The 25,904-nt window shown below is 37.7% G+C and overlaps 1 protein-coding gene across 1 annotated transcript in view; it reads right to left on the minus strand.

Moving 5' to 3' along the window:
- clu (clustered mitochondria protein homolog) overlaps positions 1 to 25,904 on the minus strand; it is a 292,499-nt gene that overhangs the window by 59,974 nt on the left and 206,621 nt on the right. Inside the window, exons 26-28 of the mRNA XM_090370384.1 lie at positions 24,142 to 24,419; positions 16,201 to 16,392; positions 13,535 to 13,615 (exon numbers count right to left, since the gene is read on the minus strand). Of these exons, the coding sequence (XP_090226510.1) occupies positions 13,535 to 13,615; positions 16,201 to 16,392; positions 24,142 to 24,419 (551 nt within the window). The remainder of the gene's footprint in view (positions 1 to 13,534; positions 13,616 to 16,200; positions 16,393 to 24,141; positions 24,420 to 25,904) is intronic.

The following is a 25,904-nucleotide window of genomic DNA, read 5'->3' on the forward strand; positions in this document are numbered from 1 at the left end:
AACACTATTAGCTTTTATCTAGCGTATAGCCTCACATATCTAAATTTAATAACATCAAAATTTTGCCCGACCTATTTGCCCTTTAACACATCTCTTTAGCATTCAACCCCAACCAGTGATTTCCTAACAGCAATCCCATTAAGCATTAATGTCAAACGTAAAATTTTTTTTTTTTAAATAGGTCCTAGCCACTGAAATCCCAGGAAACTAGGTGGCAGGACCTGCCAGAGCAATTTGTTGTGATACTGGATACACCCGGCTAGCGTCCACGTGGCAGGGTATGGGCAACGTCAGGTCCCACTAGGGGTTTGGTTGCCAATAAGCCGGATAAACAACGGGCACAACATACACTGCACAGACACTGCCCACACACTTTCAAGTCTCTGGCTTGACAGTGTACTCTCCTCGATACATCGAAACACATGCGGAGATGGGAGAAATCCCAGGTACCGTCTGACAAGAACATACCTTATATTCACCTGTTGTTTCAAAGAAATGAGTCATTCACACCTTCACTCGATTTCACCTGTGTGTTCGTTCACATGGTAGGCACAAATGGTTCCTAAATAAGTTTTTTGTTTTAGCTGCTGTGCAAGTAACCTTACAGTATCTAAGAGGAAATCCTTGAGTGTGGTGTGAAAAACTAGAAGTGCTTAATAGTGTAGATTGGTGAATTAAAAAACAAAGAAAATAAATTGCTTTAATTTGGTATTCCTGCCAGTAGCGTGTTAACCATTCTGTGTTTCGATTTTCAAACTGTTTGAGGAAACAGGACCGAGTCAGAAGCATGCAAAATTATGCCTGAGTGAAGGTGTAGATGCAGTTTAAGTGGATGAAGTTGATTTGAGACCAAAACGTGCTGATATTCAGGCCATTAATAAAAGAAAGGAATATGCATCTTTTGTGTGGCATAAAACATTCCAAGCCAGCTCTGGGTAGTTGGACAAATTTAATGAGTGCATGGCTTACTCAAAAAAGTTATTTCTGATGAAAGAGTGGAGTTGCAATTGAAGTAGACTATACTCATTAGAAAGGAACAGTTGAAAAAAAGTTATGGACAACTACAAAGACATATTCAACATTGATGAAATGTATTTTTTAAATGTTTTCCAAACAAGGCACTGACCTTTAAAGGTGATAAATGTTAGATGGTAAAAATAGTAAGGAGAAAATTAGTCTTGGTTGTACAAATATGGCTGGTAATGAAAAACTGAAGTTTTTGGTAATAGGCAAAAATAAACAACCCCGATGTTTCAGAGTAAAATCGTTAGTTGGACAACAACTGAGGTTGTCACAGACATTCTCTCAGATATGCCAGACAAGCTGCACTTGCTACCTGGGAGTCTAAAACACTGATGGAACTGATATTCGGGTGACACTCAAGTCAAGTGGACTAGATTTCGGCAAAGTCCGGATGGTCTGTGTCAGCCAAATCCTCTGCTTACACCATCATGATGGTGGGACTGTTAGTAATCTTGGGTATAACCTCCATGCACAAGTACATGGTGGGTGAACACCCAGGTGTGAACCAACGTTAGCAGAGGTCGAGGTGTGGCACACACACCACATGGAGGAATGCTGACCCTCTATGTTACCAGGCAGTACTAGGTGGTAGATGACTCATCAACCAGTGCAATACCACCACTTTTCTTATTGGAGGCTTGAAGTGGTGGAACCCATGTTTAGTCTCTAGAGCTAAGTTACGGTCAACCCTTCCCTATCTCTTCCATCATGCAGTATGATTGTTGAATTTTGAGTTTATGATTAACATCGTGGCGAGATCCAATATTCTTTAGATTTTGAGGGTACAGCTCTAAAACGGTGTTCACAGGCCGGCTGCTAGTTACTACACTGGACCAAACCTACTGGTAACTCTCTAGGAGGCTTCCGGATTAGCTAGTACCAGTTAGTGACTGGAGGGAGTCCGAGTAGTGTGTATGCAGGGAGCATTATCGAGCACACATTATGTCAAGGATCTGGGTATATTCTTACCATGTGTACGCCATATCCAAAAATTTCATTCCTTCATACAGCATGTCCCACCCACTTTTTCTTACTATTGAATACACCATGAATTGTCAAACTAATAGAGCAAGCTAATTTGCAAAAAGATCTAAACCTCCAAAGCACTTCCTAATTCATTTCGCAAATATACGTGGTCTCAATTGTAATCTCAACGATGCCCATTTCCACTTGCAGTCTGCCAAACCCCATGTACTTTTTCTCACAGAATCTGAGTTATCGGTTGATTCAACTACTGCTCATCTCAGATGCCCAAATTATTCGCTGTATGATTCCTTTCGCCTCAAAGGTGGTACTTGTGCCATATGTCCGTTCTGATATTCCCTGTCAGAGACTTGGCAATTTGGAATCTTCTCTGGCTTAAAATCTCTCTACCTCATTGTGTCAAATTCATCTGTTGTCTCTACAGTTCTCCCAGTTCCACTAATCACTTGGAGCTCTTTGACTTCCTCTCTTTGCAACTTTCCTAACAGCGAGGTAATTTTTCGTGGTGATTTTAATGTTCACAACTCCAGCTGGCTTCCGTATTCTAGTCACACCGACTCAGCTGGCCGAGATGCTGAGGCTTTTGCAATTACTAATGACCTTGCACAGATTGTTCATTTACCTACAAGAATACGGGACAATCCTAATCATACAGCCAATATGCTTGATCTTTTTCTTGCAAACAACCCTTCTAAGTAAACGGTCAAAGTGAGAGGTCCTTCAGGCACTTCAGATTGCAACTTGGTGATTGTCTCGTCTCAAATGGAACCTTTATCTCATGGCTATTCCCAACCTTGCGTTGTTTGGCATTACAAGAATGCAAAATGGGATGACCTGCGAGACTTCTTTTTCTTCTTTTCCTTGGTCGGATTACTGTTTCAAAACTTCTGATGTCAACGTTTGCTCAGATCGTGTCAGCGAAATTATTCTTGCAGTAATGGAATCCTTTATCCCACACTCCACTTTAAAATCTCGTCCTTTATCTAAACCTTGGTTTTCCAATAAATGTGCTAAGGCTGTTCAAGAGAAGAATGTTGCATATCGTAATTGGCTTGTTTCTAATTCTTCAGATTCATTTTCTGCCTACACCAAAGTTCGCAACAATTGTAAAGCAGTTATTAATCAGTCCAAACTAGTTTGAACGGGCTAAGAGTAGAAAACTTGCTTCTTGCCCTAATGGTAGCCGAGCATTCTGGTCTCTTGCCAAAGCTATTGGCTGCAACTTTTGCCCATCTCTGCTCCCATTTCTGTCCAAACCAGATGGTTCTGTTGTCTGTTTGTTTGTTTGTTATTTGGTTTTTAGGAGCATTAGCAACTAAGGCCATATTGCTCCGGGAATATGCGGTGGTCATTCTCTGACCTTTCCGCATCCTCCGTATTTGGTGGTGACGGGCTCGAACCCCGGTCTAATCAAGAAGCGTGTGTTACGCACTGCTGCTCCTTGCCACCTGGCTACGGAGGCGCCGGTTCTGTTGTCACTTCAGCCAAGGATAAAGCTGACCTGCTAGCATCCCATTTTTATTCCAACTCATGTATTAATGATCTTGGTAAAACACCTCCCACCATTCCCAACATGCTCCATTCAATGCCTCCAGTGGTCTTCCGCCAGAAGGATTATGACGAATCTTTATGCTAAGAAAGCTCCAGGTCCCGATGGTATTTCTCCACTTGTTCTCAAAACCTGTGCTCCTGAACTTACTCCTATTCTTTGCCGCTTTTTTCACTTTCTTATTCCAAAGGTGTTTTTCCTTCTGCTTGGAAATTTGCTCACATCCAACCAGTTCCTAAAAAGGGTGACAAATCCCTCCCATCCAATTATTGTCCCATTGCAATTACTTCTACTCTTTCTAAAGTAATGGAGAAATCAATTAACCGCCAACTCTTAAACTACCTAGAAACCTTCCGTCTGATCAACGATCGCCAGTATGGATTCCGTCAGGGTCGATCCACTGGTGAAATTCTGGCTTATGTTACACATTTATGGACTAATTCAATGGAAAGGTTCAGTGAAACATATGTAGTTGCTCTTGACATCTCAAAGGCTTTCGATCGTGTTTGGAATAAAGGTCGTCTAAACAAGCTTCCATCTTATGGTTTGCCAACTGTTTTTAGTAATTGGTGATCCAGTTTTCTCTCTGATCGCTCACTGAGGGTGATGGTAGATGGCTCTCTGTCTTCTAACTTCTCCACTAATGCCGGTGTTCCCCCAAGGTTCAGTTCTTTCCCCCACTCTTTTCCTCTTGTATATTAATGACCTTCTTCCATTGACTGGAAATCCTATCCATAGTTTTGCCGATGATAGCACATTGCATTCCACTTTCCATTTTGAGAAGCCTTGTCCTACTCAATCAGCTTCAATTTCTCGAAAATCTGCTACCAATTCCTTAAACGCCAATCTTCAGGTAATTCTCCAGTGGTGCAAAGACAACTTAGTTGATTTCAACTCTTCTAAAACTCAGTCTTGTCTTATATCTCGCAAAAAGGATTCTTCTGCTCCCATGCTTATCTTTAGTGACACTCTGATTTCTAGGCAAAATGATATATCTCTTTTGGGGTACCCTGACTTCTAATCTCTCTTGGCACAAGCACATTACAAATACTGCTTCCTCTGCATCTAAAAAACTTCGTTTTTTCATTCGCTCTCGGCGTTACTTTTCTTCCAAACAGCTGCTCTCTGTATAAATCGCAAATCTGCCCTGCCGTCGAATATTGTTCCCACATCTGGGGTGGTGCCCCCAAAACCTCTCTCAGGTTTCTTGATTCCATTCAGAAGAGGGCAGTTAGGTTAATTAATGATTTATCTCTAACAGAGTCTCTCCACTCGTTCTCTCTCATAGGCGTACTGTTTCTGCTGCATGCCTCTTCTACAGATACTTCCACGGGCACTATTCTTCTGAATTGGCCTCTATAATTCCCGCTCTCTTTCAAAACAGTCCGAACACGTGCCGCCACCAGCCAACATCCATTTACAGTCCAGCTTCAAACTCACAGAGCCAACTCTTCATCTTCCTCGTTTATTCATTCAACTGCCGTTTTCTGGAACAACTTTCCTTCATATGTATTTCCTGAAAATTACAGTCTACAGAAGTTTAAGTCCAATGTCAACAAATATCCTCTTTCATTAGCATTAGTAGAGGCAACTGATGCAAGAAAGCAAGCTTATGCAGCATCAGCCAAAAAAAAAAAAAAAAACAAATAAATAAATAAAAAAATAACCACCTCCACTTCACCCCTCTATTCGTTCGGTATACCTGTCCAGCTGAGCCTTAAACTTATTTAGGCTATCAACTTCCACGACAAGGAATGGAAGTCTATTCCACCAACCAACCACTAAAGGCAAATTTCCTCACGTCTATCCTACATCTGTCTTTTCTCAATTTGAATTTATGCCCTCTCAGGTGATTATTCTGAGCAAGAGGAAGAATCCCATCAGCATTGAGCATGCTCATCTTCTCAACCTCCTCCCAAGCACGGTACTAAGTACTATAGGTTCTAATATCTCTCGTGTTCGGGGTGTACATAAAAAAAAAAAAAAAAAAAAAAAAAAAAAAAACTGTGATAACAAGGGAAATTTTTGAGCAGTGGATTTTAATTTTGATAGAAAGATGAAAGAAAACAGAAAAATAGAGTTGACTGTCGACAACTGCCCTGTCCACCTTCACTTGGTAATTTCAAAACTTGAAAGTGTGAAGCTTGTTTTCTTCCATCCAAATACTTTGTCTAAACTGCAACCACTGGACCAATACATTATCAATAATTTGAAAATGCACTACCGAAGGCACAAGGGAAAAAATTATACTGAGAATAGACACCAACCAAACTGTAGACTGTTTAGATTTGCGGATGTGCATATCAGATTTGGCAAAAGTATAGAGTCAAGATGTGATGGAAACAATGATTAAAATTTGTTTCGCAAAAGCAGGTTTTGCTAAAACACCAATGAACAGCAATGAGAGGTATGAACTACTACAAGAAATTGAGCAATCTTGGGAAGAACTTCAAGTGAGAGGTTTGATCAGTGGAGAAATTGCTCTTGAAGAATTTTTGGGAGTTGATAATGTCATAGTAGCTAGTGACTCCGTTTTGGAGACTATTCAAAGAACTAGTGACAATATCAACGATGAGTTGAATGAAAATGAGGGCAATATTAAACCTTCCAAACGAGAAATGTTGGTATTATTTGAAACATTGTGTCAAGGCCTGCAGTGGGAAGAAAACGTAACAGAAAATATATTTGAGTGTTAAAACAAATTCGAACATTTTTATGAATGGTGCAGAGTAGAATCCAATGTACAACAAAAAACAACCAAATATTTCACAACCTAATTCTAAAAAGTGTACTATTACATTGTGTGCATCATTAACTAGTAATTTTTTAATATGTATGTATTAATAAATTAATTGTTTTAAAATATTAGAAAATTTATTCATTTTCACTTATTTCTGATTTATTTTCCATCTTTTAGTAAATTTCTGAATTTAGTATTTTTCTTTGTTGAAAAGGCCATTTCTTTATAATGAAATTTCTGGTTAATGAATTTTTTTCAAGGGAACGATCAATTCGTTATATAGAGGTCCGGCTATACTTGGATTTAAGGAAGGCTTTGCTAGATGGCAGGGATAAGGAGGTGATTATACCTTTCTATAAGGTCACACTGCTTAGGAAGGATGCAGATCTGCTGGAACTTGTGCAGAGATGGGTAACCAGAAGGGTGAGCTGGTGAAGGCAACAAAAAGCTCTCTTACCTAAGAGCTTCAAGTTCTGCAAACTGCAGCATCTGGAGACTAGGCACTTGCAGGGAGATCTGATTGAGGTGTTTAAAGCCTTGAGTGGATTAAGCAAAATTGAAGATAACAGCATTCTTCTGCTTGCTGAGACTAAACACATGAGGGGGCATAAATTCAAGTTGAGGAAGGATAGTTGCAGGATAGATGGGCAGAAGTTTGCCTTCAACTAGTGGGTGGATGATTACTGGAACAGCTTCCATCTGTCATTGTGGAAGTAGATGGGGTTTAATAAATTCAAGGAAGAACTAGAAAAATTTTTAGAGGGTATGGATGGGTGAACTGTGTAGTTTTTTTTTTTTGGCCAAGGCTGTATAAGCTTGCTTTTTTGCATCATTTGGCGTTTCTAGTACTGTGCTGCCTTACTGTTTAATATTGATCTTCTCTCATGATTACAGAAGCAATGTTTATGGTTTCTCTGGTGACAGAAATGAATGGAGTTCCATAGATGCTGATTTTTGTAATCTAATCACATCCATCTTTAAACATTCTATCCCGCCTGAGAACTGTGCTATGTGGAAGTACAGATACACCATAAACTTTGTTTAACATTTCATACCGAGAGCAGCATACTGTTCTTCATGTGTTACAAGGTGAAACTGAACGGCATAAACTTGACTGAGCTAAGTTCACACCGTGCAGTTGCTATGTGATGCAGCTTGGTTTGGCTTTAAATTCTCAGCTAGAAATAGCAAACAGTATGGAAGAAGAGGATATAGCAGAGTTGGTGGAAGCAGTAACTTAAATAACTTTAATGTTTTAATATGACAAGTAGCTTTCAGGATGATGAACCCCTTCCTCAGAAAGAAAGGTACATACATACAGAAATGCAAACATAACATAAAACGTTAGGCATGGAATAAATTGTACTAAATATGCTGTGCATGATCAGATGACTGAGAGAGCACGTACATGAACGCGAGATTGTTCAGTCATTCACTAGGCCAGATCAGGCGATTGTTGATGGTGCGCGACACGCATATGGGATTGCTGCCAGCATTTGTCACGTTTCAAAACTACTGACTCCAAAATTGGGTGTAGTCTTCTACCTCTACTGCAATTTAAAACCTTGACAGCTGGATATATTTAGGGACTTAACTATAGGCAGTGATAGTAGTGTTGAGATTGGTCGATCACCTCACTATCATGCCTAATGTCGAGGTCATGAGTTGACCAAATATGTTCTGTGATTGCAGAGTGTTCAGAGTCACCCAGGCAGATGGACCTGTCATGTTCTGTGGGGTGGGCCTGAAGACGTCTGGAGCTTTCCCTTACATAGCAGCTGCCACAATTGTGGCAAGTAATCCGATACACAATGCCACCGCGTAAGAGAGGGGCAATGGGCATTTTTACTCTCAAGACCAGAGATCATAAACTCCTACAAGGAAGTTGTATGCATTTCATGCGGTACTCACGCAGGATCTTAGAAATCTGGTCTGAGACGCCCAGGTAATACGGAATATAAGCAGTAGGTTTGTTTGTTATTTGGTTTTTAGGAGCATTAGCAACTAAGACCATATTGCTCCGGGGATATGCAGTGGTCATTCCCTGACCTTTCCGCATCCTTCGTATTTGTCACAGGCTCGAACCCCGGTCTAATCAAGAAGCGTGTGCTATGCACTGCTGCTCCTGCCCACATGGCTACGGAGGCGCCATAAGCAGCAGGTACACTGTCACTGTTGACGAGGGACGAGAGCCTCAGATGAGTTGCAAGCTCTTGTGCTTGTAGTAAGCACCTGTCTAACACACGGGCTGGGTATCCACAATTGGTGAGGTTGAAGGGAGCTTTATAACAGAAAACTTTGGGAATGATGCAATGTGATTTGCATCTGTGTGCTAAGCGTGGGCTAAGGATGCCTCCATTCCCATGGCATGAGAGTGGAGGCATCCTTAGCCCACCTACCTAGAGTCTGCCAATGACATCCGGTTCAGGGTGGCTTCTGTTCTTCAGCATGCATGGCCTGCTAACCCCAACCTCAGCCCCCGACAACACAATGCTCTTAATTCCACCCTCCTGCTCAATCATTATGTCCACGAACCTGTACGTGAATCACCCATCAAGGTCTTGGGACGACTAGGGTAAAGGTTAACATGTTGATTTACGAGTAGTTCAAATCAGGGAAGATCTCAAGGTTGATGTGTTGGCAGTTGCATGCCACGGGCTGCCAGCTCCCGCAATTTTATGGCCTGGCAAAGGTGCATAAGCCAGGCGTCCCTATCTGGCCAACCATCTCCTGTTGTAATGTGCCAACCTATGAGCTATCAAAACACGTTGTCCATCTCCTAAAGCTCCTAGTGGGAAATACTGTCCACACTGCCTCTAACAGTGAGGAGTTCCTTTGCCCCACCTTACAGTTCCTGACAATGAGATCATAGCATCCTTTGATATTGTCTCCCTATTTACCTCCATTCCAGTCCAACAGACCATCGTATGTGCCAGACAGCTTTTAGAGAATGACCCCAGCCTATCACATAGAACATCACTATCTACAGAAGATCTCTGTGCCACCCTTAACCTGTGTTTATTAGAGGCAGTGTCATCACATTCGGCGATTCTCTCTAAAAAACAGATACACTGTACAGGTATGGGCACCCCTGTCAGCTGTCGTTGCCAACATTGCAATGGAGGAGTTAGAGGAACGCATATTCCTGAACCCACAAGTATGTGGATGATATTTTCAGTCGTTCCCCGATGTTTGGATGCGCCACTGTTAGAGTGCCTCAACTCCTATTCCCCTTCATCCAGTTCACAGTTGGGAATTGGAAGCGAACAGGACACTTTTTCTTAGATGTTTTGGTGAGGCAAGTGGGCTCTCGTCTGGAAACCTCAGTATACCGGAAACCAATGTGCAATGGGCACTTCCCGAACTACAAGTCAGCCCATACCCCTTGTCATCTAAACAACACTGAACCGACCCTACTCTCTAAAGTTTGCAGCCATTCCAGGTCAGAGGAAGCTAGGTGCACCGAGGTTTCTAGATTAAAAGCTGACCTCACCAATTGTGGTACCCAGCCCGTGCGGGTAGAGTTCACCAACTCGACCAAGCATGGTTGAATGGGTGAAGACAAAGTGGTAATCAATGGACGCCGCTCTTCTTGAACTAATGTTATTAGTGGAGTCCCACAGAGTTGGGGCAATTGTTGTTTTGTATATTTATCAATGATATTGATGAAGGTATATCAGGCTGTGTCGAAGTTTGCAGATGATACAAAGGTTGGCAGGGTTGTTAATGACAGTGTCTACTGCAACAGGATCTAGAAAATTTGGGCAGATGTGCTGAGAAGTGGCAACTGAAGTTTAACACTAACAAATGCAAAGTACTGCATATGGGTAGAAGTAACTCTAGAGGAACATACCAACTGTGTGGTACTACCCTTAGGATGGTGGAAAACGAAAAAGACCTGGGAGTGATTGTATTCAAGGTGTAGCCTGTACATTGCCTTATACAAGGGGATAATCACCTCCTTATCCATCCTAGAAAAATTCCTTTATATCATTGACAAGACACCATGAGTTACTCTTGCAGACTGCCTGCACTGCTCAGAAAACTTCATATCTGCCTGCACAATTACCCCAAGGTCCTTTTCACTCTCAACCCCTGTCAGTGTAGTACCACACAGTTGATATGATACTCTGGGGTTACTGCTTCCCATGTGCAGTATTTTACATTTGTCAATATTAAACTTCAGTTGTCACCTCTCAGCCCATCTGCTCAACTTTTCTAGATCCTGTTGCAGCAGTTTACTACTATCATTAGTGTCATTAACAACCCTGCCAACCATTGTATCGTCTGCAAACTTTAGCATTAATATTAAGCATTAGTAGAGGCATATGATACAAGAAAGCAAGCTTATGCAGCATCAGAAAAGAGGAAAAAAAAAAAAAAAAAAAAAAACCACCTCCCATTTCACCCCTCTGTTCGTTCAAATACCTGTCCAGCTGAGCCTTAAATTTATTTAGGCTATCAACTTCCACAACAAGGGATGGAAGTCTGTTCCGCCAACCAACTACGAGCTGGCTAAAGGCAAATTTCCACACATCTATCATACATCTGTCTTTCCTCAATTTGAATTTATGCCCTCTCAGATGATTATTCTGAGCAAGAGGAAGAATTGTGTAAGTACTCTATAATTACTTGTGGCCTGACCATTGCTTTATAAAAGGGGATAATCATCTCCTTATCCCTGCTAGAAAAATTCCAGTATATCATTGACAAGACACCATGAGCTACTCTTGCAGCCCATCTGCACTGCTCAGGTCCTTTTCATTCTCTAACAATTTCAGTGTAGTACCAGTTTTGATACATTTTTCAGGGGTTACTGTTTCCCCATATGTAGTACTTTACATTTGCCAATGTTAAACTTCATTTGCCACCTCTCAGTCCATCTGCTCAACCTTTCCAGATCCTGTTGCAGCAGCATACTGTCAATAGTGTCCCTAACAACCCTGCCAACCTTTGTGTCGTCTGCAAACTTGGATATTAAGCTTGATATACCATCATCAATATCATTTTTAAATACAGAAAACAACAGTGAACCCTGAGGGACTCCACAAATAACATTAGTCCACGATTAACACACTGTCTTCTCCCCCTCAACCATCCCTTTATCCATAGCAGCAATTAACCTCCAATGACACACTGCTTCAATTTGTGCACAAGTCTTCCATGTGCAACAGTATCAAAAGCCTTTCTAAGATCGAAATATATAATATCAGTTATTCCCTATATCTAGTTCTTTTGTGACTGAATCATAGTATCCAATCAAATTGGTCCTGCAAGACTTCCCCTTAACAAAACCATGCTGTGTCCAAGCTACAACTGAAGTCTTGTCTAGATGATCCTGCAGTGCTGCTTTAACCAGTGCCTCCATTAATTTTCCTGTAACAGAAGTTAAACTAACAGGTCTATAATTACTTGTGTTGCCCTTTGATCCTCCTTTGTGAATTGGGGTCACATTTGCACTTCTCCCATCTATGGGTACCTCCTTGAGTCCAAAGAAGCTCTCATAATTATGGCTAAGAGTTTGCTTACTTCCTTTGCTGCCTCCTTTAATAAAACTGATAGATCCCATCCACCCCAAGTGCTTTTCTTATGTTTATCTTCAACAATTTCTCCTCCACTTTACTCTCAGTTATTACAACATTATCTAGCTTACTGCCAGAGTTTAATACACCTCTGGCATTCCCCCTCCCTGAATAACTCCTCATGTGTGAATGTAGATGCAAAATATTCATTCAGTTTGTTAGCTACCTGAGCAGGATCATCAACAGTTGAATCATCGATATCAAGTGGACCAATCTGATTCATCCCCTTCCTTCTAGAGTTTGCATAAGTAAACTCTGCTGTTTTTCTTTGCATCCTTTGCCAAAGATTTCTCGTAATCTGCCTTTGCCTGCCTAACCTCCTTTGTGATTTGGTTACAGACCAGCTTATATCTATTATAGGCTTCTGGGTCACCTGTTATATATCTCCATGCATTTTTCTTCTCTGCTACATGCCTAATTAGTTCATTCGACATCTATTTAGCTCGAAATCTTGGACAATATTTCTTAGTTGGTATGAAATGCCTAGTAGCTTTCAAGATTATTTCTTTGAATGCTTCCCATTTTGAATTTGCTGCTGATAACATCAGTTGGTTCCACCGTATAGAATTTAAATACTGGCTCAGATTACCCTAGTCACATTTACGAAGCAAAAACCCTTCCCTTTACCCCTGATGGTAGTTACCTCTTTGAGTAAATCCCACTTCTGCACACTGTGATCACTGCCACCTAGTGGTTCCTTTATCTGCAGATTCTTAATGCACGAAGATTCACTACTGATAATCAGATCAAGAGTATTACTCCGTCTAGTTGGCCCCCCCGAACATGCTGCTGTAGAAAATAATCATCCAATAAATCCACAAAAGCCTTGCTAGTGTGTGAGTGACCAACCCACAAATTCCACTGATTTACCGGCCCACTATTTCTCTGAACAATTGCTCATTATACTCAGCAGATTCATTAGGCCTATAAGACACATCTACTCTCATTTTTCCTTTCCCAGTGCTTATGTCTCACCAAACAGACTCAACATTGCATTGTCCACCAACATCAATTGGATGCACTTCCTTAGATTTTAAGTGTTTCTTAAACATAACCCCTCCTCCCTTCCTGTCTTGTCTATCCTTTCTGTACACATTGTACTTCCTAAATTCCAATTCGCCACTGCTTATGTCTGTGTGACGCTACGTCTCTGATACCACAACAATATCTGCCTTTGATGTCTTGACTAGCACTTCAAGCTCAAATTTATTAACTATACTCCTTTTAATCCATTACTTATTTAATAAGTAATGGATTAATTGTATGTTGGAAATAACAGAACATAAGCTGTAAACTGAGCAGTAACTTGTATGGTTAAAACAGTGTGGATAATATTTTGCAGGAATTAGAGTATCATAACAGGAAAAAATTGGCCTTACTTTGAATTAATATGACATGAATAATAACCTTTATTAGTGAATTTTACTTTGTATAAAGTATTACAGTAATTTAAGCTCTCACACAATACAACTACTTAATAACAGGTGACATTGCTAGATTTCAATACTCTCATCAGGTCCAATCAGGAAAGACTGAAAGGCTAATTGTACAGGGTAGGAGTTATCGTGCACGCACATGTGTGTGTGTGTGTGTGCGCACAAAATGGAATTTTTTTCCCAATTTTTCATTAGAAAAAAAAAAAATTTTGGTACTCACATATTCTGTTATAGTGCATGGATGATCAATCCCATTAACCCTTTCACTCATTAGTACTGCTTTCTGTTGATAAGCCATTGCCTGAAAATTGAGAAAATTACATTTCAGAATCAAAAAGTATGATATGCTTTCACCATTTAAACAAACTAACTCAGTTATATTTCAAAATATAATGAAAGGATGAAAATTCTTCTGAAATTCCATATTTTGGATCATTTTTATTTTATTATCTTCAAGTCCTGTCAATTGTATGCTGTTTGTGTTTATGTGATATTATAGAAAGATATACAGGGTGATTCTAAATTATTTTCAGGGTTTCCATGGCTTATAATTTTCAAACTGGAAACAAACTACAAAATGGAAACTGTTCAAGAGAAGGCAATGTGCATACTTTGGTTTTTCAAAACCAAAAGTCTGTTATCACAATGCAACGTTGCTACAGAACTCAGTATGGAAAAGATCGACCTTCAGATAATGCTATCCGATGTTGGTTAAAGCAATTTCAAGAGACTGGTAGTGTTTTGCACCATAAAGGAGTGGGAAGACAGAGCACTTCACAGGAAGATGTTGATCAAATCCACGAAGCATTTTCTCGAAGCCTACAAAAAATCAATTACATGAGCTTCTAATTGCAGTTAGGTACACCACAAACGACTGTTTGGAGAGTTGTTCATAACTGCCTTAACCTCCATACCTACAAATTGCAGACTATGCAGGCTTTAAAGCCGAACAATAATCCTGCTGTTTCCAATTTGCCCAAGATATTTTGTCAAACATCGAAGCTGATGAAAATTGCCTTTGGAGATGGAGATTTAGTGATGAAGCAATGTTTTACGTATCAGGGATGGAGATCGTTATAACTGCGGAATATGGGGATCAGAAAACCCTCACGCCATTCGAGAATTCAAAAGGGATAGTCCAAAGGTCAATATCTGGTGTGCTTTGTCATGTTCGGAAGTTTTGGGGTCCTTTTCCTTTACAGAAAAAGGAAACAGTGACAGCGGTGACCTATCTGGACATGCAACAGCTGTATGGGTTACCCCAGTTGGAAAATCATCAGCCAAATGTGATGTTCCAGCAAGATAGTGCACAGCCACATTGGGCTCTTATTGTCAGAGATTTTCTTGACATGCATTTTCCTGGGCACTGGGTTGGGAGTGGTGGACCGATCCATGGCCTCTGCACTCACCCGATCTTACGGCACTTGATTTCTTCCTGTGGGGATATGTGAAGGACAGACTTCAAGACCACTGTGACCTGCCTCGATGAAGTGAAGCTCAATCATTGCTTTGATTGAAAGTTACATCGCAAATGCTGGAGAACACCTGGAGGGAAATTGAATATCGCTTAGACATCTTATGTGCCACGAAAGGTGTGCACATTGAAGTATAGCATTCTGCAGTATTGATTCTATAGGTAAAATTGAGTTACACTTTCATATTCCGTCAGCAGTTTTATTTTGTTGTTTCCAGTTAGAAAATTCTAGGCCACAAAAGCCCCGACAATAATTTAGAATCAACCTCTATATACTGAGATCCTGTCTGGGAGTGTATCTCGCTATATGAAATGTATGTGGAATGATGAAATGTGGTACTACAGTGGGTTCCCAGTTATTTGGGCCACTAGTTAATGGGGGCAGCCATTTATTTGGGGCAAATATTAAAAAACTGAACCCAATTGAGAAAACAGCCAGGGTTTACTTCGCTTAATTAGGACAGCATGCCTTTTAATCGGGGCAGACGACCGCAGCACTGGAGATTACCCTATGATTGTCTCCGATGGTACCATGTGGTTCAGTCGAAATTCTGGAGGTCACAACCATAAAACAATTAGCAGTCAACTGTTTATTGGGCTTTTCTGTTAGTGAAATCTATCATAAACGGACAGTAAACTCAATCTTACTGAATTTGCGATGACACCGACAGCTGGAATTCTGTGGGTTATTATGGTGAAATGTGTTTACACTTCCATGGAATCTTCAATCATATAAAAAAATGAATTTTCAGATCTTCTCCTCATTCCTATTTTTAAAGCTTTCTAACTCGTTACTCCGTTCTCACTTGCATGTATCATTTAGTTTTTTAATTGGTAAGGTAATAAAGGGTAAATTTGTGCTTAATACATCTTTGTTTTTATAGCCTGTGGATAATATTCCTCCTATTTTTGCTAATTAGAATCGCTGTTTAACAGAATGAAAATTCAATTCACAAACATGATCACAATGACCGGCGCATACTACACATAGTATAGTGAACGGTACTTTACCATGGTGAGTTGGTCATAACGTGATTTGATTGTACAGTGAACCAATTGTAAAGGGGGGGGGAGGTTGTACATTGTATTTTTAACTATTTACGTTTTAACTATTTGGATAATTGGGGCAGCCGCAACTGAAATGCCACATATTGAGGGGAAAATTTCCATGTTATAAAATGAAATAAGTTTCTTATTAGAAATGAAGTTAAATCATAAATTCAGTTCCCAGAACATTGACCCTATCTTGTAATAAAGCACCAAGTATATTTACTTAATTTGTATTTTGTTTGTTGTTCAATTGGCAATCTACTATTTATGTGAGTTATTAACAGAGCAAATTGTAAAATAGGGCATAAAAAATAGAAAAATATTTAGAACTAAAAAAAAAAAAAAAAAGTAGAAAGACTTACCTCTGCATGGTCTCCCATAATGTAATTAAGTCTAGCTAACATTCGTAGACATTGAGCTATTTCAGGATGCATTGCCCCATAAACATTGTTAAGCAAATTAAGGGCTTCAGTGATGAGTTCATATCCTTCTTTGAGATAACCTTGTTGAATTTTGGTCTGACCTGTTGTATAGAAGTTGTAAGCATCTGTAGCCTATAAATAAATATATATTATATTGTTCAATGCTTTAGTTACTCAGCCTCAAAAAAAGGTGGAATTAATAGGTCTGTTAAAAAAAAATGAAGATGGATGCATAAATTACACTAAAATGCCATATCTAAATAGCTAATTGGAGGATAGCAGAAAAAGGAAGTATTGTAGGCATGAAAAAGAGAAAGAATGTAAAAATTCAATAGGTTGTAATGAATTAAGAAAAATTATAGGCAGAATTAAAAAAAGCAATTAGAGAGAAGGTAACTGTAAAGCAAAATTTAAGTAAAAATGATTAAATTAAAATAAGAAGTTATAGCCAGCATCAGATATGGTGGGTAATTTTGATTATAGGTCAAAAAAGGGGTAGAACAAAATATGGACATGGTAGTCCCCCAATGCAGTGTATGTTTTATAACAAAATAAATTAAGGTGATTTAAGTATAGTGATAAAATTAAAATAGAAAAATAAAAGTAAGTGTTTATAGTGCAAATTGGATGTAAAAATAAGTGAATGATGTAATTTAGAATAAATTTAATGAGAATACATATATATAATTTAAGGAGAATATGTATATAAATTTTAAAATTACTTTTAGCTAACATCAGATTTGAATTTTATATTTGCTCTGCTATCCTTCTCCTATTAGTTATGGCATTTTGTATAATTTACGCATCCATCTTCACAATTTTTTTAAACGGACCTATTAATTAATAATTAATTAAAGACCTATCAATATAAACTTGTATCTTTTGCTTGTATTGTTTATATCTAATGGTGCTCTAGATGGGGAAAGACAGATGTAGGATAGACGTGCGGAAATTTGCCTTTAGCCAGCAAGTGGTTGGTTGGTGGAACAGACTTCCATCCCTTGTCGTGGAAGTTGATAGCCTAAATAAGTTTAAGGCTCAGCTGGACAGGTATTTTGAACGAACAGAGGGGTGAAGTGGGAGTGGTTTTTTTTTTTTTTTTTTGGCTGATGCTGCATAAGCTTGCTTTCTTGCATCAAATGCCTCTACTAATGCTAAGAGACTCATTACCTAGTGCAATATCATAATTTTGTTACTGGAATTTTGAAATGGCTTGAAATCATTATTGATCTCCAAAATGCTGAGGTTAGAGGCCATTGTTGGGATTAGAATTGAGATTATGGATATTTATGAAATCCATTAAGTTTTTGGGAGGCTTAACTCTCTCTTAAGTTGTTCCATTAGTTGTTCATTTATGAAGCACTGATGAGGTAAAAAACTGGGAGGGTTGGGGGGAGGAAATGTAATAATCAGTGATGGACCCCCCCTCTCTCTAATCATGCAATAACTGATGAACTTTTAAAGTTTTACTATCTAAAGGTAAGCAATTCACAATAATGCCCACCATAACTTCAAAAGATTGATTGGCATTATGGTAAATAAATTGTTTACATTTAAACAGTAAAACTTTAAATTTCATAAATTTATGCTTCAGTAAAGTCTCCTCCCTACCTTGAGGGACTTCAGTGAAGTGAAAATTGATGAATTTTCACAGATCAACTGCTAGACATTCCATCACACCAAATATACTTACAGCTCTAGAAAGCATCCATATTAGTGACCAATCCTGCTGCATTTCCTTTACGAGCTGTGACTGAAGGATGTACAAGTATTATTAATAGAATAGGTGGTACTTGGGATGACATGCTATGTTATAGACAGAACTTGTGTCTGACAAAATATCTTCATCTCATACTATGTTTCCTTCCTACTTTTATATCTCTTCTACACAGACATCATGAATAGTCAAACTAATAGAACAAACTTGTATGCAAAAATTTCCAATTTATTTCACATTTATTCTGTTCTAACCTATCCTTTTCCATCTGCAATTTTCTAATCCATTTTATAACAGAACCAACTATTTGCCTCAATCACCAATCATCCATTCTACTTATCCTAAATATGACTCCTTCTAAATTCAAGGTAAAACTTGTGCATGTCTCTGATATTCCTGTCCCTGATTTCACCAGAAACTGCTAATATGGAATTTTTTTATTTTTATTTATTTTTTTAAAATTTTAATTTTATTTGGCTCAAAATCCTTTTACCACATTCTGTAAAATTAATACACACTTGACAAATACTTAGAATCTTTTTATTTTCTTTGAAATTCTACTTTCCCCAGTCTAACTTTCCTAAAAAATATCTGATTTTCCTTGGCAATTTTAATGTTTGCAACTTCACCTTGATTCAGTTTTCTAATTGGATGGACCCAACCAAAGTCATTAGTAATAGCAAGGCTTTTGCTATTACTGACGACTTCAAGCAACTTGTTCATTTATCTACTAGAACAGTGGTCTCCAAACTTTTTTGGTCATGCACCCTTATTTTACTTAAAAGGAACTAAGGTGCACTCCAGAATAAAAAATTAAATATATAAGTTTATATATATATTTTTTATCTATAAATAATTTACATGAAAGGCATTACATCTTAAAATACATTTATAAAATCACATATAAAAAAAATACAAAACAAAATTAAACTGAAGTTCTAGCACAAAATTATATGAAATCATTAATGTAACAAGTGTAATAAATGTAATGTTATACTATTTGATTTATTCATAAATAAATAATTTACATGGTATGCATTATTATATCTAAAATTGCATAAAATCATATAATTTAAAAAGATCAATCTAATTTGATGCAAAAATACAAAAAGAAATCTAAATTAAATACAGTGGTATAAATCAAATCAACAGCATTTTTTAGTGGAAACAATGTGCTTGAATATTTTTCATTATTGCTGTGCATCTTAGTTTCATATTTTGGGACACAGCTACTCAAATATTTGGTGTTCCAAGTTACGTTTATTTCTAAATGTGGTTTTAATAATAGTCATTGCAGAAAAAGTCACCTCACATAGGTACACTGATCCAAATAAAAGGATTGCATTGCTCGCTCTGCTTACCAAATTACCCAATGTATCATCTTGTGCACCCCTCTTTGGAGACCACTGTACTAGAATATCAGACAATCTACAGATAACACCCTTGATCTCTCACGCTCATGCTCACAATTATTAAAAATATACAATTACTATTAGTTGCTCTTTGAGTACCTAAGATCACAACTTGGTGATACCTCTCCCCTCCAACAGAATCTTTATCCTTACTATTCTCAGTCCTTGTCATTTGGCATTTCAACAACACTAGATTAACTGATCACCATGGTTTCTATTTCTCTTTCCTTGGTTGGACTACTGTTTTTAATCATTTAATCTTCTCAATTTCCTTTATTTCTCACTAAACTCTAGACTGTCATCATTTATTTAAACCATAATTTAAAAAATATATACAGGGTGTTTCAGTTAAACGTTTCAGAACTTCTAAGAGGGGTAGGGTACATCCTGACAACTCGAAATCATATAGCAATGTGGGGTCGGAAATGCTTTCCTGAAGCGGTGTTGTACACAGAAGCACCATAAAAAGAAAAGAGACCGTAAGTGAGAAATCGTTTTAATAATACATGAAAAGAAGCAAAAGGTACATGGATTAAAGTAAGTGTTCGAAGTTTCTTCAAGCTCGTATTGCTTTCGCACAGTGGTACCTTGGAAAATGTGCTACAAATCCCCTTTTTCCTGCTGAAGTGTTGTTTTCCGATGAGGCATCCTTCACAAGGGAAGGAATTTTCAACACGCATAACGGCGCGGTCGAGAACCCGCATGCAATACGACGTCGTGCAGCACAGATTCGATTTTCGGTCAATGTATGGGCCGGTATTATGGGAGATCACCTCATCGGACCTTACCTGTTACCGTGTCGTCTAACCGGACCTATCTACTTGATCTTTCTGCAGCAAGTATTGCCACAACTTTTGAGAGATGAACAGATTTCTGCATCGACGCAACAGACAATGTGGTTCCAACACGATGGAGCCCCTGCCCATTATAGCGGAGATGTTCGTAACTACCTGGATGTCACATTTGGTCAACAGTGGATCGGACGTGGTGGTCCCGTGCGTTGGCCTGCTCGGTCACCCGACCTATCATGTCTTGATTTTTATTTCCGGGGTCATATGAAATCGCTAGTTTATGACACCCCTGTTGACAATGCTGAGGAGCTGGTTGCAAGAATCGCAGTAGCTGCCGAAGAAATTCGAAATTCACCTGGAGTATTCCAGAATGTTCGGATGTCCATGCGTCGGAGATGTGAGGCGTGCATTGTAGCCCGTGGAAGAAACTTCGAACACTTTAATCCATGTACCTTTTGCTTCTTTTCATGTATTATTAAAACGATTTCTCACTTACGGTCTCTTTTCTTTTTATGGTGCTTCTGTGTACAACACCGCTTCAGGAAAGCATTTCCGACCCCACATTGCTATACGATTTCGAGTTGTCAGGATGTACCCTACCCCTCTTAGAAGTTCTGAAACGTTTAACTGAAACACCCTGTATACAGATAACCCTCGTATAACACGGTAGTTAGGTTCCTACAAAATCTCATGTAGCGTGAAACCGTGTTATATGGAACTAAGAACCAGTACAAAAGGAGAGGGGGGTTACGTTCCAAAGCTAACAAAAATCTATTTTTTTATAACTATCGGAAACTTAATTTTTATTAAAAATAGTAATAACTGAACAAATGCAAAGTACTGCATATAGGTAGCAGAAACCTCAGAGAAATGTACCAACTGGATGGTATTACACTCAGGGTAGTGAAGAATGAAAGAGACTTGGGGGTAATTGTGCAGTCAGATATGAAGTTTTCTGAGCAGTGCAGACAGGCTGCCAGAGTAGATCATGGGGTCTTGTCGATGATATACAGGAATTTTGCAAGCAGGGATAAGGAGGTGATTATCCTCTTGGCAATGGTCAGGCCACACCCTGAGTAATATGTACAGGTCTGGAAGCTTCATTTTAGGGAGGATGGAGAGTTGCTAGAAGGGCGACAAGACTGTGAAGGGAACAAAGGGGTGCTCTTATGAAAAAGGCTTAAGTTCTGCAAATTGCAGCTTCTGGAGACTAGGCACCTGCGAGGTGATCTGACTGATGTGTATAAGACCTTGAATGGATTGAGCAAACCTGAGGGGGCATAGATTCAAACTGAGGAAAGACAGTTGTAGGATAGATGTGCAGAAGTTTTCCTTTAGCCAATGGGACATTGATTGCTGGAACAAACTTTCATTTGCTGAGGTGGAAGTTGATAGCTTAAATTCAAAGCAAACATTTAGAAAGAATGGATCAGTTAAACGGGAACGTTTTTTTTTTTTTTTTTTTTTTTTTTTTGTGGCTGATGCTGTATAAGCTTGCTTTCTAGTGAATGCTTATGCAAACACCTTACAAACTGGGATACATATAGGTCAGATAATGTATGTTCATTTAATTTTCTTCCTCTTCATTGCTGCTAAGCACAACTAAACAGGAACATTTTCTCTGTTGCAGAATATTTTCACTTTCTGAACTTTTCTGCAGCATCTAGATTTTGTGTATCTTCTGCTCTCTTTAATAGAAAAAAAAATAAATAAATAAAAAGCAGTATTCTGGGACTGTTTGCTTTTGCTTGATAGATCTTTGTAAATTGCATGTAAATTGCATTGTATGGAGCTAAGCATTTTTGAAGCTCCCTTTTGAACTTTGTGTTCCTTTCACAGTTGAAGGAGCTGCATTCAGAAAAGAAAAAAAAAATTCTAATTGCTTGGCTAAGTTTGTCTTACCATATGCTTTTCAGTGTAAAATTTGGGACTTCAGAATTTATCTGCACTATCATCCTCTGAATTAATTTGGTTTACCTCCAATTTCACCAAATCCACTTTGCCAGCCTCTTTCTACAAGTAATTCTTGAACGTCTTCAGTAGTCATATCATCAAAACTGGCTCCTCCTATCGACTTTTTTTTTTTTTTTTTGTAGTTGGTGCATCGGCTTCTGTGGCCATAATGCACCTCCCAAGGTTTTTGCAGTACTTTGATCCAAGCCAGAGGCGGGATTCGAACCCGCGACCTTTGAGTTGCTAGGCAGGTACTTTACCCACCCGGCTAGCTCAGTCAGCTGAATGAAATCTAGCCACACATTTTTCCAACATGCATTTAATGCTGATGGTTTTATTTCTTTTAGCAATAAATGATTCCGATGAAGTCCAACAATTAAAAAAAAAAAAAAAAACACGTTTCCATGCCTCCATCGCTTCAATAGATTTGGAATCAATTTTTTCCAAAATCCATTGTAATGATTTTCTATTGTATGAGTTTTATAGGTAGATATGACTTGATCTAATGGCTGAATTAAAAAAGTTGTATTAAGTAGTAGGAACATTACTTCAACATTTTGGATGACTTAAATCTTTTGGATGGCCTGGCACATTATCCAATAGTAATAAAACTCTGAAATCTAGATTTTTCTGCTTTAAATAGTTTTCCACAGCTGGCACAAAACAATTTAAAAACCATTCTTTAAATAAATCGGCAGTTACTCAAATTATGCTAAGTTCCTTAGGCCTAATTTAGGGCTGGTATTTAATTCATAACAAAAAAAATTATTCCAATATGGTTCTTAAGAAGAAAGTTTAGTAATACATACCTGGAAAAATTTATAAACTATCAAATAAACACCAAAATAACCTTAAGAAGTCATGAACTGCACACTTCGAAGTCAATCTTTTATAGTTTCAAACAACCACAAGTTCAGTAGCACAGAATCTAACACTGGGATTTCCCAATTTTTTTTTGCATAATGACTAGTGAGTCAACAGCGGAGATTCACAAAAAAGAATGGAAATGTTAAAAAATTAGATCCAACAGGGTTTTCTCCACACAAAGGCTCAAAAATACTGTCATGCGAGGTTTGTAGCAATTCTCTAACCGTGTTATATAAGTACTGTGTTGCGCAAGGATTGCCGCAATTTATCAATTGTGTTAGAGCAAAACCATGTTGTAGGAGTGCTGTGTTATACGAGGGTTGCCTGTATATGCTAAGGTGTTGTTTGGGATAAGAAAGCATATTACAACTGGCTTGTATCAAACTTTGCAGCTTCTTTTCTTACTATACTAAAGCTTACAACAATTATAATAATTGTAATTCGAACTGGATTTTGAAAAGCCCAATAAGATGAAACCCATTTCTCACCAATATGGCAATCTAGCTTTCTGGCCACTTGCCAAAGCCATGCTGCAATTTTTACCAATTGATATTTCAACCTCTATTAAACTGAGTTATATATGGCATTTTTATCTAAGGTTACTTATTATCTTACTTTTCCTAATAGAATATTAACTCTTGCATCAAATTCTCAGAACCTTTCTTAAACTCCAACTCAATGTAAAAAGGAACAGTTCAGTTAATTGCCAATTCTTTACTACTTATAAACATAGTCTTCTCCCTATCAGACAAGCATTCAGTTTATACTGCATGCCTTTACTGCAGCTCTTTCCATAAGCACTGTTCTTCTGACCCAGCATCTAATTTTACCACTTTCTTCCAAATCAATTCAAGCACACGCATCAGTTAGTCAACATCCATTCACACCTCACTTCTGAAAACTTTTCTTCTTTATTTACTGCTTCCTCTTCTGTTCTTTGAAACAGACTTCCTTCTTTTGACTTTTTATTTTACTTTTCAATAGTGCAGTTCTATATTCCTGAACTCCTCAGTTCAAAATCAACTGGGTGTATAAACTTGTTTTGCAGGAAATGGATAGGTATGTTTATATTTGATTCAACTGATAGTTTATGATAGCTTATAATTATTGTGCGGTTCTATATTTAAAATTGCATACTCACTCTAGGATTGATGTGCTTTACAACAGGAAACATATTAAGAACATCTTCTTCATTGAAAGATGGTCGGCTTTTATGGTCAAGGCAATATTCTCTTAGTAAGATTTGCACCCCTGTTTTCATACAAAAGGAACGTAGTAAGGATATCTTTTGAAAACCGTATCGTTCAACAGTAGCATCAGAGGAATCAGTTTCAAGACACCAATCATAATAGGATTTCAGTTCAACTTTCAGATTAGCCCATAGCATTTTAGGAGTTAAGGTGGCCCATTCATTATTATCTAAAAAAAAAAAAAAAAAAAAAAAAAAATGCTACTAGTTACATCAGAAAAGCATTGCTAAAAACTAATTAAACATGATTATATAAAATAGCTTATAAATAAAAGAAAACATTTTATTCTTTCATCAAGACATCATTATAAGAAAAACTAGAGGAAGAGAACAAGAACTACTAGATAATTTAACTCAATTTTAAGTAAATTTAATTTTGCATTTTCATTAAAAACAAAATATTTCTAAAACAGAATTACTTGTAATAATAATTATTAACTAAAATACCCCCCCCCCCCCAATTGCATGGCTTGAAATAATAAAATTAAATAGAGGTTTATACTTTTATCCCATAAGACTGTCAAACATTTGGTTTTATGCAATATCTGATTAGATTAAAATTCAAATGGATTTAATCCAGATATGAATACCCATATTCATTATATCTATGAATATTTAATATTTTGTTATATGACATCATATTAAGTTTATCTTAATCCTACTCAAGCACTGCTACCAACCACTTTTGGTTGGTAGCAATGCTTGAGAAGCATTGTATACCAAGTATAATTTTTAATGATGATATATTTTGTTTATTCAACACAATGTCTAGCAGCAGATCAGCAATCTTCATTTTTGCAAAATAATTTAAATGTTTACTTACTCAGAGTTTCCATTTCAAGGGAAATGAAATAACTGATACTGACAAATCCCAAATCTCTGAAGTAAAGTTAATGTTAAAAAAAAAAAAAAAGGGGGGGGAGGTCATGCACTACTTATACCTAAAAAAAAATCATTAATATTATAAGAAAAATTCTACATTAATTCTGTATAATCCGTCATTTTGTATAAATTGTATAACTTTGTGGCTGCAAATTGCTTTAAATTAGTGTATTGTTTTGGAGAGATAAATACCATGCACTGTGCAATAATTCTTCATTTTATATTACTGAATTTTACTTTGGTGAATGTGCTTTATGCTGTAATTACCATTTACAAGAACTGCAATACTCGATAAGAATAATAAACATAGTATATATTACACAATATGTATTAAAATAATATCCTGTTTATCTGATTATTTATGTCTTAAGACTCCATAAATAATTTGGTTCACTATGACTTCAGATATAGAGATAGTAGTGTTAGGGCATAACTCCCTCAATATCCAGATTTTTCGATTTTCTTGCAAGATTAAGGTTCCAATGGACTGAAAAACTGAATTTATCGTAATTATCTTATTTTACAGTTTTGACTCTTACAGGTAAACCTGAGCTTTTTAATCAAGTCAAAAAGCATTTAAATGTAACTATAAATTAAGTATTTACAGGGTGTTTATTTTAAAAGCAAATCCACATTATCAAGTAACAAATGTTGGTTAACTGTGTGTGGGTGATGGTGGAGGATGTTATGTAACTGGAGAAAAGTGACCCACTTGCATTTCAAGTATTCAGTTACTTAGAAACAAATTCTTATAGTGAATATGAACAAAATTT

The sequence above is a fragment of the Mastigoproctus giganteus genome, chromosome 3, assembly GCF_048544385.1.
Source record: "Mastigoproctus giganteus isolate SK-2022 chromosome 3, ASM4854438v1, whole genome shotgun sequence".
Lineage (NCBI taxonomy): Eukaryota > Metazoa > Arthropoda > Arachnida > Uropygi > Thelyphonidae > Mastigoproctus > Mastigoproctus giganteus.